At 40.0% G+C, this 16,041-nt stretch overlaps 1 protein-coding gene across 8 annotated transcripts in view; it reads right to left on the bottom strand.

The window, feature by feature from the left end:
* Window positions 1-16,041, bottom strand: part of EYA1 (EYA transcriptional coactivator and phosphatase 1) — a 151,088-nt gene that overhangs the window by 102,140 nt on the left and 32,907 nt on the right. For 2 of the 8 annotated variants that reach the window (XM_070392137.1, XM_070392132.1), the window contains 3 exons: window positions 9,516-9,585; window positions 9,056-9,201; window positions 5,064-5,201 (listed from right to left, as the gene is read on the bottom strand). In XM_070392137.1, coding sequence (XP_070248238.1) covers window positions 5,064-5,201; window positions 9,056-9,201; window positions 9,516-9,585 — 354 coding nt within the window. Of the gene's footprint in view, window positions 1-5,063; window positions 5,202-9,055; window positions 9,212-9,515; window positions 9,633-16,041 lie in introns of those variants that run through there. The other 6 variants (XM_070392131.1, XM_070392134.1, XM_070392138.1 and 3 more) reach the window with 5 other exon arrangements.

Below are 16,041 nucleotides of genomic sequence, written 5' to 3'. Positions count from 1 at the left end.
GGAATGAGCATTATCTCCACTTCCAGGTCAATGTTTTCCATTCTATTACGTCAACTCTACCTCTTAGATTTTCAGATTTGGTTACATGGAAAGTGAGTTATAGATTATGAAAAGTGGCATTCATTTTTGGTTATATGAATATCACAGACACACAAAGGGTAGAGACGAGGGTATCTGAGAAATTTAGTATATAAATTTAGAGTAAAACTATCATGGCAGCTCTCTTTGAGGCTAAATAATTTTTAAAATAAGTGATACGAAGTCACCCAGGGAGAGGGTATCACAAAGATTCTGTTTTCATGTCACTGTCAGGGGTCCCTACAGAGAGAGGGTGGTGGTCTCAACCGTAACCAACAAGAAACAGTCTTGTTAGAAGACCTGGTGCGGGTCACCAGTTCTGTAGGTGCAAAGCAACTGTAGTTTAAAAGTTAACCAACCCCTGAAAACTTTCACTAGTAAATCCCTACTACTTTTTAACAGTGAAGAAGAACCCGGTCTATGTTGATTTATAACATGATTTAAAATGCTACGTCAAAGTGTTGTGTGTGACTTAACCTAGAGAATGTTGACTTGCTGTAACTTCAAAAAAACTTAAAAAAATAAGAAGGTAATGTGTAGGTCAAAGGTCTACTTCACAGGGAACAAGGACTCCCATTAAACACCAGAGTCCCAGCCAACAGGAAAATGCTGGGACCTGCTGGGGCCTGTCGGTGCTTCCCAGGTCATAGAGTGTTTCCCAGCACTCACTGCGCACCCAGGAGGCCATCTATCCCTCGTGTATTTTCCGAGAAGCCCATTTCTCTCCCTCCCTGGCCTCCTCACCATGGGCTGTGTCCATCATCGGGCGCGATCTATGTGGCAGAAGTTCGCACAGCTCCCTGGGGAAAAGCCTCAGAAGGCCAGATGGGCTATTGAAGACCAACATTTCCCCCTTCCTTAATGAGAAGGATTTTAAATGACTAAGTTTTCTTTCTCACCCTAGTAACAGTTTCTATATTCTAAAGAGAATTTTTAACTTTGGTAAGAAAGACTGCAAAGCCTTTATGTTGATCTTTCTTGATCTATATTTATATATTTTAAATAAAAAACTTATATAAACAATACTATTGGTATGAATCTCTGATCAATTATTGGTATAATGGGATTGCAAAAAATTTCCATATAATTTTCAGCACGTGTTATTTGAAATATTAGATGATGCTAAAAGAACTGAAAGGGAATATGACTTTTAAAAAATCAACAAGAAAAAAAAATCCTAGAATGCAAGAAAAGACACAAACTAAAATATAGGTATGAGTGGCAGAGCAATTGTGGACATCAGAGCTAGCTGCAATAATAACCCTTGCCTACCGTCATTTTACACCAGGAAGGGCAAATCTCAAATGCTCTGTCATAGCAGATTATGAAAAAGGGGTAATATACATTTTCTTAAAACCCAATTATTTTGGAGTTTGGTATTGTCCCTTTTGAAAAATGCCATTTCTCTAGTTAATGAAAAACGTTAACAGTGCACTTTGCTAAGCAGTTTTTGAGGTTCTAAATGACTTTTGAGGTTCTAAACACTTCATCTATCTGTTTGAAAAGCTATAGAGAGGCAGCCCACAGGAAGTGAGGGTGGGGTCCCTTATTAGGTTATGATTATTAGCTCGCTCCCTCTTCATAACGAACCCCAGAGAAGTGTAGCGCAGACTGCTGCGGAGTTATGCGCTCTTCCGAGCCCTGTTAGCAAGTCTCTGCCATTAATTTACTGTCTCTCTTCACTGGTTTTGAACCCCGATCTCTTTAACAGAACGAACAACATTGTATACAAAGAGGGTGTTGGAATTTGTGTTCTTTTCTTCTCTAAGCAAGAGCAATAAAGCCTTAGGAAAATAAACAAAGTGGAGTTTCCAGAGGCCTCTGGTCCCCGACGTGTGCATCTGTGCAGTCCCTCCCATCCATCACGACGAATCCTGACCCCTTCTTGGTGTAGAATGACAGAACTGTCCCGCACCATCACTGCTACTCTGGGGCAATAAAACACTCAGATAGACTTTCTCACCTCCACCCGATTCTGGGAGGGCACCAATCAGCTCCATTCCGCCTACCAGTATGGGCACAAGGGAAGATTGACTTGAATAACCCATAATAATGAACTAATCGGGATTTTTAGTATGCTAACGTCCAAATTCATGTCTCCAAACAAAGAGAACGAGAGTTCTTACGAATCTTAATTTCTGTCATTGTGTCAGAGGCCTCTCCACTTCCAACAACATTTGTAAATTTCAGACATGCTACTAGATAGCAGAGATGAAATATGAGTAGAGACGGTCTCTACCTGCAAATGTCTGGAATCAACAGAACTAAGTTATTTGGGGAAACGGGGCTTGCTTCGAAGTGGAAGCTTCACCCTTAACCAGTTAGGTGACTTGACTTAATTTGAATTTTTTGTGTGTGATGTGTGTGTTGTATGTGTGTGAAAACCTTTTGCATTTCTTTACCTCAGACTGCTAAATGAAATTTCATTTTCTTCACATGACTGAACCTCTGTGGTGGAGGGAAGTGCAAGTCTATGTTGTGGGGGTAAATGGGTGGTGATATCAGCAAGAGGTCCAGAACTTGCAGTTTTAAAATATTATAACTAAAGCTTGATGTCAACTCAGATGCCTCTTTACATGAAAGGAGAATAAGCCTTGCTTGTGACAATCTGGGCAGATATTCTGTGAAACTGATCAATAAATCAAAGGCTGAAGCAGTTTCTCCTAAGTGGTTTTCCTGTCCTAGAACAAGCACGCACACACACACACACACACACACACACACGCACACAGACACGCACGCGTGCACACACACACCACCATCACCATGCTCCCCCTCTGCTTCATTCTCACTGTCAATGCCCTCTGATTGGCCAGCAGCATTGAAAACACTCTACACCATCAGTACAGCTGACCCTGGGTTCTCCAGGCATCTTTGGTCCATCCACACTCATCCATTCCGCTAACTCATATGCATAAGGTTTGTCAATGGTGTGTGAAGACCTCCACACACCATTTGACAACTTCTTCCAGAAACATGGAGGCTGATCCTGGGAGCAGGATGATGTCAAAAACTAATAAAGATTTCTCTTCCTTGGGGTGAACTCTATAGTTGTCTATAAACAAAAAACATTTTGTCTTTCTCAGTTAAACTTAAGTTTCTGATCTTTTACTAAATGTACAAAAGAGATAAAGCAGAAAGAGGAATTTCCACCAATCTTGCAGCAAAGGTGAATGCCATTTCCCAGTCTCAGGTTTTACTTCATGAGCTTTTAGTATTAGTACATGATGAGATCAGTATCAGTAAAAAAATCACTGTTATTAATTAAAAATAACAGAATTTGGAAAATTTTATAAAAATAATCTTAGGAATTGTAGAAATTTTTGTATTTAAAACAAGGTGTTTTGAAAAGACACTCTTACCTCAATAGACTCCTACAACAGGGCACACAAAATCATTTAATAATGGTGGATCTTTCTCATCATGTGTTTAATAATTAAGAAACACATATTAAACAGAATCTAATTATTTATCCAAATTTGTCCATAAGGAATCTATAATATATAATTATATACCATCACACTGGGCAGTTAAGTTTCAAGTTAATAGCATATTACCTGGCTTGATATGTGGACATCATGTTATGTCCAATAATCTAAAATTAAGTGAAGGGTCATTATAGAAATACCCATATGAAATATTAACTCAGTCACAGAAAATGACTTCTAAAATCCCTCCAGAAATGCTACTCAACAAAGGGACACACAAAAACACAAACAGTTTTTAATGCAATATCCAATAAGCCCAGACGCAATGAAGCCCATGGGCAGAAACACAATCCTCTATTCAATGCTACAAATGTCCTTATTTCTTTTTTTTTTTAAATAATGAGTTTGGTTTTTTCCTCTGTCACTGCTATTATTCTCTCTATTCTAACACTATGATTATACTTTATGGCTGGGCAGTTCTCTTAGAACTGTTTCTGCTGCATATGCTTGAGGACAGAAAGCTAAAAACAACTCCCAAGTGTAAGATTTCTCAAACTCTCGGGGGTGCAGGATGAGTTTTCACCCTAATCCTTCCTGGCCTGACGTTCAGGAAATTACAATGGTCAAATATTACTCACAGAATGAAATGGAAAAAGAAAAGACACAGAGAGTCCAAGTCCCATTTCTTAAAAATTAAGATTTAATTTCATCAACATAAGATTTACTAGCAACCAACTGGAAAAATGTCTAAACGCGTACTTGAAATTTTCTGTAAGCTCATTTTGGACTGGTAATCAAGAGGCTGCAGATAGGTGCTTACACTTGGCTTGGTCTCCAGTTTCAAAACCAGAACCCAGGAACTGGTCATTAGAAGCACTCTCTTGAAGATGCACTAGTGGCTATCCATGTCTCTTGGACTTTGGTAGATCATTTTAGTCAACACATATCACACACTCTATTTCTAGAGCTGTGATAATAAAAATAAAGAAAATGTAGTCCTTTTGCTTTTTTTAAAATTGATTTTAAGGAGAAGGGAGAGAGAGAGAGAGAAACACTGATGTGAGAGAGAAACATCAATTGGTTGCCTCCCACAAGTGCCTAGACCGAGGATCGAACCCACAACCTGAGTATGGGCCCTTACCAGGAATCAAACTGCCACCTTTTGGTGTATGGGACAATGCTCCAATGTCTTGCGCCACACCAGCCAGGGTGAAAACTAAGCCCTTTTAGAAAGGTTGATGGCCACAGCAAGAGCCAGAGTTTTTAGCATATGTCACAAGAAGCAAGGGCAGAAAACTTGGAGTTCACAAAGAATTCTGGAGCTTTTTGAAAAGAAGCAGGGAGATCGTTCCATCTAACCCCTTGATGTTATAAATGTGCAAACTTAGGCCTGGAGAATAGGTGAGTGAAGAGCAAAAGTACAATCAGGTATCTTGCCGCTAAGCGCAATCCCCTTCCCAGCATCACCCACTCCTTCCATAGACCTTCAGACTCCACTTTAGTAAGTACCCACTGGCCTACAGGGTTTGCACAGGGCGCGTCAGTGTGTATACAGACCTTGCATCTGGTAGCTGTACGGTGCCTGTCCAGGCTGGGGGGTACCGAAGCTGGTGCCATAGCTGAGAAAGCCTGTCTGGCCAGGTGACTGAGACTGTGACAATCCACCTTCAGTCTTGATGCCTGCCCACAATGCACCTAAATCAGTTAGTGACAGCTTATCTATCTGTTCATTTCCACAAGCTGGTAAATATGCAAAAACACTCCCACCACGGTTTGTCTCAAATGCTTCCCAATATTATCTCAATAATCAAGTGTATATATGCTTAGAGTGAAAGACCCTAAACTATAACTTCAATTTAAAAAACTGGATTATTGCAGATTTGAATGCCTACTCACATTGTTCTTTCTTAGTGTTCTTCTGAATTCCATTTTCTATGAAATGGAACTCCAGTGATAGCACTTTTATACTTGTTTAATTGTTTTACAAAGTTTAAGATCATCTTTCTCCTCTATAGTCAAGAAATGGTCATAACTAAACTTGAAAGTATTCCAAAAGTTGCCATGTTGATTACAGTCAGAATCAAAATCCACCCCCACCCCCTAAAAAGTAATTAGATTCTCTAGTCTCATAGCATTTTCTTTCTTTACTCTTTTACCACAAGGATGTTTTTAGTACACACTTATTTTGAAGTCAGAGGAGGCAATTTTGGGTACAGAATAAGCCACACAAGGGAAAAACTTCCCAATATTCAGATCCTAGCAGGAAATAAGCACACAAAAAGCAGCATATTAAGAACTAAATCCTGTAGAACAGCAGAGTGACTTATAAACAAGTGAAGTTGCCCAGTAGTTCCCATTTTGTCCCTTGTAGTTTTAAGTATTTATTCAAATATATTTTTTAAGGTTGCTAATCAACTGACTTAATTTTTTATTAAGTTGTATACTTAAAAATATTTTAAAATTTTTCAATAATAGTTTTATAATATTATATTAATTTTAGGTATACAACCCAGTGAATAGACATTTACATAATTTATGAAGTGATCACCCCAATAAATTGAGTACCCACCTGGCATCATAAGTACTTATTACAATTCAAATAGAATTGGTTCAAGTGTAGCCGAAAGTACACATTCTGTTTATTGTACTGTAATAGAAATAATGTATTTGTGGCCTCCAAGTACTTCCTAAAGCCTCAGTTTGACATCCTAGTTTCAGGACTCGGGTCTGGCAGGATTGCTGTACAGGCTCAGCCCTGGATCCTAATTAAACACAGTCACGAAAGTTCCAAACTGTCCTTCACTCCCACAGAGGGAGGGGAGGGACCTTTCTGCCAAGGGAATTCACATTTTTGAATAATTTTACTTTGCACTTCAGATAAATGATATCTCAAATCTTTGGGATCTAGAATACACAGTAGCCTCACTGTTTATTTCCATTTTAGGGGACTTGCATCAGTAGAATGAAGTTAGGTAATTTTCCTGAGGCAGTTGAAGAATCTGACTCTTGGCTGAGGGAAAGCCTCCTCTAATTCCTGCAGTATCACTAAATAACCTCACAATGGCCATGACATTTAAGTCTTACCCTTAACGTTTTAAAAAATGTGATTTTCTCTGTATAGGTAATCCTAACCAATGAATAACCCATAGGTATAAATAACCCCTGGATGGGTCTATGGTGTGATGGCTCTAGATCTAGAACCTCCCGCTCTTCCCATATTGTCACAATAGGGATCGCCCCCCTCCTCTCTCCATCAAGGCTATAATGATCTGCTTCCAGTCTCTACCTGAGCCACCTCTGCTGTTAGCCTGGAGGGATGGGAATCTTTGTGTTAGAAACAGGTAAGGAAAAGCAGGAAGAGGTATAAAAGGCCCATAGCCACACCTATCTCTGTAGCTCCTACCCACAAACGGGAAAATCCATCTCATTTATCAACTCCAAGCAGTTCTAGTGAAGACTAGTATGAGCTCTTCTTCCCCACCGATCTATTGTTCTAACTATGAAAAGATTTGCGTATCTTTTCTTATAGGGTCTCAGTAAAAAAGTCAGGGGGCACAAATGCTTGGAGAACATCTTTTAAGACCACTGGAACCTTGACTATCAGCAGTTAAAAACCCTGAACTATGTGCTCAAGCAATGGGGAGAGGGCTGCCATATTTCTTGATGCACTGACCCAAGGAAAAAATAGAATGCCTGGTCAGAAGCACTGGGGCCATCCCTTTGTAGTCAAGGCCCAAAAAGAGAAGAAAGAAGGTGATCAGGAAACTTCTAAGGACTGAGAATCCTTCCCAGAAGATTTATAAGCATGGAAGGCCCAGGGGTCAAAGCCCTTTCCAAGGAGCCTTGCTCTGACCTCCTCTCAGCCCTACCTGTCATATCAAAGTTCCCATCCTTACTCTACTAGTTCCGATTCTAATCTCAGAAACTCTGCTCATCTCACCCACCAGGAACAACTGTTTCAGACAATAGGGACATCTGCTAATGGTTTAGAACTGGAGGAGGCCCTACACCACAGCCCAGATGGTGGCAATGGGCCCTACCATGACTGAATTGAATGGGAGGGAGATGGTGAGAGGCAGCCCAAGCAGTACCAGGAATGGTACCTTCCCGCCAACAGCGCTGACAGGTCTACAGAACGCTAGCATGGTCTATATTGGAAACGACACAAACTTCAAATAATCAGCTTACAATAAAATCTGAGAATATACACTAGGGAATCCTTAACATTATAGAACTAAAGCTACACAATTCAAATCATAGATCCTTTTAGCAAAAGAATAGTTAAAAAGTAAATTATAGATAAATTTGATTTATAGCTAATATTATTTTGAGAAACCTTGAGTCAAAGTTATGGAAATGAAATACAATTCTAGGAAGTCCATTGTATGGCTGTTTTTTTAAAGTCTAGTTTAAAAACATTTAGCTAGATCACATTCAGTGCTGATAGTTTTGAAATAAAACTATAAAGGGTGAAGTCATATATAGATAATTTAGATTTCAATTTCTAGACATTTTATAAAAATTTATATATGGTTGCCTTGGTTTGGGGGTAAAGACAGAAAAATGAAAGAAATGAAGTAATTTACCTTCTAATTATTAATGAAATGCTTAAAAACATTTCTTTCAATATACTACAGAAAAAATATTATAAAGCAATAGCAGCAGAAGCATAATTAGAATATTGATCACAAAATATAACCCTTTGCAATAAGCACAGAATTACTTATTCTACCAGCTCTTCCCTCCAAAATTAACATACTTTTTCTTGATAAGGTTTTATGTATTTCTTCATAAAATGCCAACAATTCATACATTTCTATTCCAATGGGTTGCAATTTGTTTAAAATTAGAATTGCAATTCAACTGAAAAAAGGATATTTTGAAATCCTACGATTCTGTAAAACTAAACTTGGAGGTTTTGCCTGACTTATTTTTAAAGTACAGGTATTGACCCTGTAACAATGAAGCTAAATTACCTGGAGATACAGATAATCTGCAGGTGAGGAGGAACAAACGGGAGGTGAGCTTGAACCGCTTCCTGATTTGCCTCTTTAAAGCGCAGCCCACACCGAGCTGTGTAGCTCACTTTTCCTAACGGTGGATAAGGCTGCAATGTGATCACACTACCACCCTCGAGTTCAGAGCGAGGGTTTGTTGAATTCCGCTTGTACTTCCCTAATCGTAGCCAGGCATCTGATAAATAGGAAATGAATCTTTACCCCAAAAGACTTCATTCACAGACGTTTTATCGCAAATATGCACCCACATACTTTGCATTCCAGAGCCAAGTGCTCAAATGGCAAATGAGGAGGGGGCCATAAATAGAAGGAAATGAGAGCAAGAGGGCCTGTGACCCTCGCCATCTAGTTGCCACCTCTGACCTCAATATAAGCAGCCACCAGGTCTCACAATGAAACGATCACATTAGGAAGGTAGGCACAAAAGGTGACAGCGCTTTCTAAGGTGGCCCAAGATGACAGTCTTTCCGTGCCACTCAGGTATGCCCGCCCGAGAATGGCACCCCTAAATGGAAAATCAGACTTACTCACCATATGAGGAAATTCCGTATGGCTGTCCCGGCTGTGGGTAGGTGGCGTAGGCTGTGGCTTGCTGCATTCCTGTGGTGAACTGTGTTTGCCCATATGCAGCCATAGTTTGTGAGGAAGGGGTAGGGAGAATATGTGGGTATGCTCTGCTATTTGTCAGAAATGACAGAAAATGAAAGCCCATGCATTAGATGGAAACATGCAAGGAAACCGATTCACAAGCATTTCACAAATTTCAGTTAGACTATCTCTGCAAGTACAAGTTCAAATGTAAGATACAAAGTGCTGAGAGACCTCCGTCTCCACCAAGTGAGGCCCAAAACAAATTTGCATAAATACATTAAAGTCTCTATGAAATGCACTTGAGTTTAAATTAAGATGTAACGTGGGCACAGGACATGACTGGAAATAAGGTAAAAGGCTACTCAGAAAAAGCTACTTATGGAGAGAAAATACATCTTACTTGGAAGGATAGATCTGTGGTGGGGAGAACTGGTGAGTGGGTCTTGGGCTGAAGCTGCTGCTCCCAATTGCTGAAAAAAAAAACAAGAAATGCACAACGATCAGAGCAAAAGACAAAATATGTATCAAGCAGGGATATAGTTTGAACTGTAGGTTGACCACAGAGACCTTTCTAACCTGTAGAAATAGAGCCAACCTAATAGAAAGTAAAACCATATTAAGAAACCTATGGGAACTGATGAAGTGGTTTTAAGTTTAAATAAACTCTTAGAAAATATAGTCACAATCTTCTAAAATACCTGCCAGCGTGCTGCGATGGGTTTTTTGGTGGCAGAACTTGAAGGGGACAAGGAGTCCTGGCTACTGTTTGGAACGGTGCCGAAAGGGGAGATGTGAAGTGGGATTGCAGGGCTGGGCAGGGCCCAGAAGGTCACCTGGCCTATTGTTTCTGCTCAACGAGAACACACACCTGGGACTGGATTACCAAGAAACACAGTCTAATCTTCTCCCCAGTGAGCAGAAATAGGACAGGTCCTCATTTGCCTGCACCGATTTAGCAATATTTCTTAGCGAAAATGCATTCCTATAACTATCTTAAATTTCTCAAGTTGCAAGCTGAGCCTGTATTTTCTTGGCTGCGGTGGGTGTTCCTTTGCCTTCAGTTATAGGTGCTCAACTTCAGTGTCCAAGTAAAAAGCTGTGTGTGGGTTTTTTTGTTTTTTTTTTTCAAAGGGAGCATTCAAGCAGAATTTTGTTTCCAAAAAATCACATACATTTAATTCATTATGTCTCAGAAATGTACTAAATTCTTCTATCAGATGTTCTCTTATGTTCCTCTGAACAAAAGAAACACAAATCCATTTTTGCTAACAGCAGGCCTTAAAATGTTAGTTTTCAGCTTCTTTCGCTATTCATAGGGTTATTTATCTGTCTATGTACATATATATCTATATACATTTTAATTACATACAGACATATATAATACATATTATATATGTAATGTATATAATATATATAATGTAATGTGTATATATATAGTTTCCCTCAAACTCTATTCTCTGCCTGGCTAAAATATATATTCTTTGATTCTTTGGGTAAATTATCACCAGATGTAATATGTTTATTTTCTTCTTCACTAATAATTCCTCTCTTCAGAGGTTCTATTATTTATTAACTGTAGTCTTCATTAAAACCCTTCTCAAGTTTTATATATTGTTCATGACGTCACATCAGTACACTTATGCCTCTCAATGTAATTTTCTAGCTCATGTTCGGGAGAACATTGGTGGCATTGAACTAGAATCTCGAAATCTATGACTACCCCTTTCCTTGGAAAGCCAGCAGGCCCAACCCAGTGACAACAGAATAGATCTGGACTGGCACCCCTCCTTCTAGCTGCCAGACTTCAACCCCATGGCCGTCACTGTGGCCGAGACGGGGTCCACATTAAAGAAATGGCTGGCTGACCCACTGATGTCCCTCTGTCCTCAGGCACATGTTGAGCACTACTTTGTTCCGGGCATCGACTAGGTCAGTGATGGCGAACCTTTTGAGCTCGGCGTGTCAGCATTTTGAAAAACCCTAACTTAACTCTGGTGCCGTGTCACATATAGAAATTTTTTGATATTTGCAACCATTGTAAAACAAAGACTTATACTTTTGATATTTATTTTATATATTTAAATGCCATTTAACAAAGAAAAATCAACCAAAAAAATGAGTTCGCGTGTCATAGGTTCGCCATCACTGGACTAGGTGCTACAGGTGCAAAGACAAGTTCTGCCTGTCACAGGCAGGGAGGGGGCACACAAATAGCCTTGGGAGGGTTAGTTCAATTTTGCAGTATAGAGAAGGGAGGGATTAATGAGAGAACACCAGGACCACAAGGACTACCACTTGCCAAGGTCACCTGTGACTACAACCTTTTCTACTCCCGTTTTCTAAGCCTGAACAGAAGCCAAGGGCAAAGTAGATTTATCCCACAGAGTCCCTGCACAATCACAGTTACAGATAATTTTTTAAAAATAAGACTATTACCAAAAAAAACTACACAAATGCCATCTGATGACAGAAATCTCTTTTTATTCTTTTCTAGCTCTATCCCTGTGTTTTTCAAATTGTGAGTCAGGACCCATAAAAAGATCATAAACTCAACTTTATAGGTTACACCCAGCAATGTTTTGTTTCAAACAGAATAATAAAAGAGAAGATACCAGGGTTATTACACAGGGTATGAGAAGTTCTATGAGGCTCCGAATTAAACACATAGGCTATGTGTGTACACATGACAAAAGAGATTTGAGAGGCTGCAGTGTGTGGTAATTAAACACATATTCTGGAATCAGAATTTAATTTCAGCTCCGATTTAAGCTCCAACTCTTCTATGTGGTCTTAGTCAAGTGATTTGATCCCTCTCAGCCTTGAGATGTTCTCACGTAAAATGATGGCAATAATACTACCAGTAGGAGTGTTGTGAGGACTAAATGAAATAATCAACATAAAGTGCATAATACAGTGTTTCTGCAATATGTTTACTTCTCAGACACCCAGATAACCACTATCTTTGTCCCAAATTTGCCATTCCTTTTGTATTTTTACTTCCATTTAATGGACAGCATCACCTTCTGTTCAGCAAAATGCTTAAAAAGCAGGATTCTTTCCCCCATTTACATCTGGGGGTAGAAATGAAGTAACACATCCAAGTGACTAAATGAGAAAGTATTTCCGCCAGCCTGACTCTTTTCATCAAAACATACTATCTCTTGACAGCCTACATAGAGAGTAGAAACCTCAAAATCATCTCATTTCCCCCCTTCTATTTCATGACTCTCAAGTCACCCATCCCAAACCCAGAAATCGCCTGTTGAGTTTCCTGCATGCTCCATCCCTTCCCTCCCTTCCTAGTTCAGGTCGTCAGTATGTCTCACCTGGACAACCGCAACTGCCCCCTAGCTTCTGTCCCTGCGTCCCACCCATCACCCGCCGACTCCCACTACTGTCACTACAGTGATCTTTCTTTAATGGAAACTTCTTCATGATCGTTCTCCAGCCTGCAGTCTGTCCACTGAGCTCACATTATCCCTAGGAAAAATTCCAAATCCTTGGCAGAGTACACGAAGAGCTGCAAGCTTCCACCCTCCCCTGGTTTAGTGTTCCATCGCCTCCCTGGATGTGAGGATGCCCCATCCGTGCCCTGAATTTTCATGTCATCTCAATTGCTCTTTATACCAGACCCTCTGCCTCACAATGTTCTTCTCTCCTCTCCTGACTAACACTCACCGCTCTGTTGGGACTAAAACATCATTGTCTCTTTAGGATATGGCTGCCTTCTCTTTACTTTCTTAAAATGCTGTAAACAATGGCAATGCAGCACTCAACACACTGCCTCGAAGTCAGCCTATATAACCTATAGATTTTGGATTTCTCTGCTAACCATGAGTTTCTGGGACCAAGGACCACTTACTCTGTCTCAGCATCTGATGGGGCCTGGCATGTGGTAAGTAATCAATAAACAATATTTGGCCCACCTGGCATGGCTCGGTGGTTGAGCATCAACTATGAACCAGGTCAGGGCACATGCACAGGTTGTCGGCTTGATCCTAGTGTGGGGCGTACAGGAGGCAGCTGATCAATGATTCTCCCTCATCATGGATGTTTCTGTCTCTCTCTCCCTCTTCCTTCCTCTCTCTGCAATCAATAAAAATATATTTAAAAATAAAAAAATAAACAATATGTGTTCAATGAGATTGTGAGATTTAGGTCATGAGCAAAGTAGGTATTTTAAAAACCATAAGAACCATTGAAAAATGGTTAAATTTTTAAAAGTTATTTATAAACATGCACAATAAACTTAACTCATCTCTTTGGCAATAGAAACTGGACTAAATAGTATTCTTGTGAAGTAAATGTGAATAAGAACTTGCAATGCTACCCAAGTGTCTTGTTGATACTTCCCTCACTTACATGGACCGAAAATTATTGAATATTTAATGCTGTATCTTTGGGGCTTTCTCAAAATCCAAATCCCTGCCATCTCTGTGTGGTCTGAAGTCAAGCATCTTCCATCATAAGCCTCAAGTATCTTATCCCCTTAATTGCTTAAAACACCCTGTAAAACGTTGATCTACGAATTCAGATGAATTTTAATTTTATGGAACTAGAATAACCTAAACAAAAAAGAATGTTCACAGCTCATCTATGAAGATAACTAAAATGGTTATCTTTCCATCAGCAAACTCCATGCTCCACATGCTAGAGCCTTGGGAATTACGGACAACTAATTCCTCTCTAGTTTAGCATAGTTGTTTCGTGTTACTTTCCATTCTTTTTCCTACTTCTAATGTATAAATTGAAGAAGCGCCCCAAATCTTATTGTAGGAAGGGAGAGGAGAACCCAAGATAAATAATATTCACAAGTTTGAGAATCCACTGAAGAGGTCAATAGAAATTTCAAAATTAGCAAGTTTTCAGTTCGCAGCTCCTATCTCATTACTCAGCCAGACAATCACATCCAAAGCCTAAAAGTATGTTTTGATTCTTCTCTTTCCCCCATACCCTTTTTCTTTATAAATTAAGTCAGCTCTGCCTTCAAAATATCTTCTAAATCTGGCAACTTCTCTTTTCCTATTGACTACCACTGTCCAAATCGCCAACACTGTAGCCACCAGAGAATGGCAGGCAGGACATGGACACTCCCCCTGCCTCCCCTCCCTTCCCTCTCTCCTCCACTCCTTTTCCCTAACAGAATCCTGGCACATTTAATCCTGACTTGGTGGCTCTTCTACGAAGGATGTAGCCTAACACAGCCCTCTTTCTTCTGGCCAGGGAGAGGCTAACATCCCTGCTTCCATTACCTTCTGCCCACTCTTGTCCCATAGAGCATTTTCCATACAATAAACAGTGATCTCTTAAAAACATAAATTAGATCATGTGACAACCACAACGCCCACCTCTCCATCTCCCAGCCCTGTTACCCTCCTATTACATTTAGATTGACCCAAACTTACTCCTTCATGTCACTAAAATCTCTGCTCAGATGCCCTCTCCCCAGACTGGCCTTCCCTATGAGACCTCCATCTGTTCTTCACTGTATTCTTTGATCTGCTATTGTTTTCTTCATAGCACTTTTCATTATGTTCCTACACTATCACTTTCCTATTTACTGTCTGTCTCTCCCACAAGAATGGAAGCTCCCTGAGGGCAGGGACCTTATCTATTTTTTCACTGCTCTATTCCACTGTCTGGAACATTACCTGGCTTATAGTAGGTGCTCAATACGTAATTATTGAACGGAGGAATCAGACCCCAAAAGTTATATCTTTTCACAAACATTTTTTAAATTAAAATAAAAACATATTTGCCACACACGGTGACTTTTTTCCCCTCTAGAAGCATTTCTGTTTCTATTTCCAGGTTCCAATACCACCAGAAGTCAACTTTGTATGAGTAATATCATTGGCTGGCATTTTCTTTAACAAATTAATAACACATTTAGGCTTTATGGAAATGGCTGAAGCAGCAGGCAAGACGTTTTGCAATCCCTTAAAAACACATTATTTTCAACCCCAATTGTTCTTAACATTTAAATCATTAAAATAGTGCTTTTCATTCGTAAATAGTAAATGACCAGAACATCACTATATTTTAAAAACTTAATAAACAACCCGGCAATTTTTAATTCAGCCACGTGCCTTGGAAAACCAATCCTCTCCCCCAGTTCCTCACACCAGGATATCTGGTGATTTTTCTGGAAGAGTGAGCCTCCTGCCTCTTTAACGCTTTAAGATACTAGGGTTCCCTGAAGGTCAGACGTAGAGGTAGCTATTACCAATGTCAGAGTGACTCTATTTCTTCTTTATCCTAGTTTTTTTCCTCAAGACACCCACCACAGTCAGGATGTAAATTTTTAAGCCATCATGAAGGAGGAAATAAAGAGTGGTGATCGCAGAGGCAAAGGCCATCTTGGCGTTAAATGCTTAGAGAATGCTTTCAACAGCCTCTCCTTTCTCTTATAAACCCTAAGTCCCGCTCACAGCCACTCCAGCATGCCATGATTTTTGCATCTTTACTCAAGGAAGGAAGAAAGGAAAGAAGAAAGGGAGGGGAGAGGGAAGATAGAAGAGAAGAAAAGAGAGAAAGAAAGAAAAGAAAGGTAAAGGATGTGAAAAGAATGTCCATGCCCATGGTGCTCCAAGCTTCCTATGCCTTGATCCAATCCCCTCGCTCACCTGATCCTTCCCTCTGTGTCCATCAGAGAATCAATCTGTGGAAAACAAGATGCTCTGCAGCTTCTTCAGTCTTCTCATCCAACTCTCCCTCCGCCTCCAGCTAAGCCCATGCTTTTCCTGCACATCTTTTCCAAGCAGAGGCTGCTCATTCTCTCAGATTCCAGATACTACAAAGGCCTGATAATGTATCCTCACTGCCGCTTCTTCCAAACCATTGCTTTTCTGCTCACCCATAAAAACCCTCCCTTCCCTGAGATTTGTGACAACGTTCCCATGGTGACCCATCTCCTACACACTGCC

Source organism: Myotis yumanensis, unplaced genomic scaffold, assembly GCF_028538775.1.
Source record: "Myotis yumanensis isolate MYYU_CA2020_CCGP unplaced genomic scaffold, mMyoYum1.0.hap1 SCAF_15, whole genome shotgun sequence".
NCBI classification, from domain to species: domain Eukaryota; kingdom Metazoa; phylum Chordata; class Mammalia; order Chiroptera; family Vespertilionidae; genus Myotis; species Myotis yumanensis.
The sequence above is the reverse complement of the archived record's forward strand: the minus strand, read 5'-3'. Positions and strand labels throughout refer to the sequence as shown.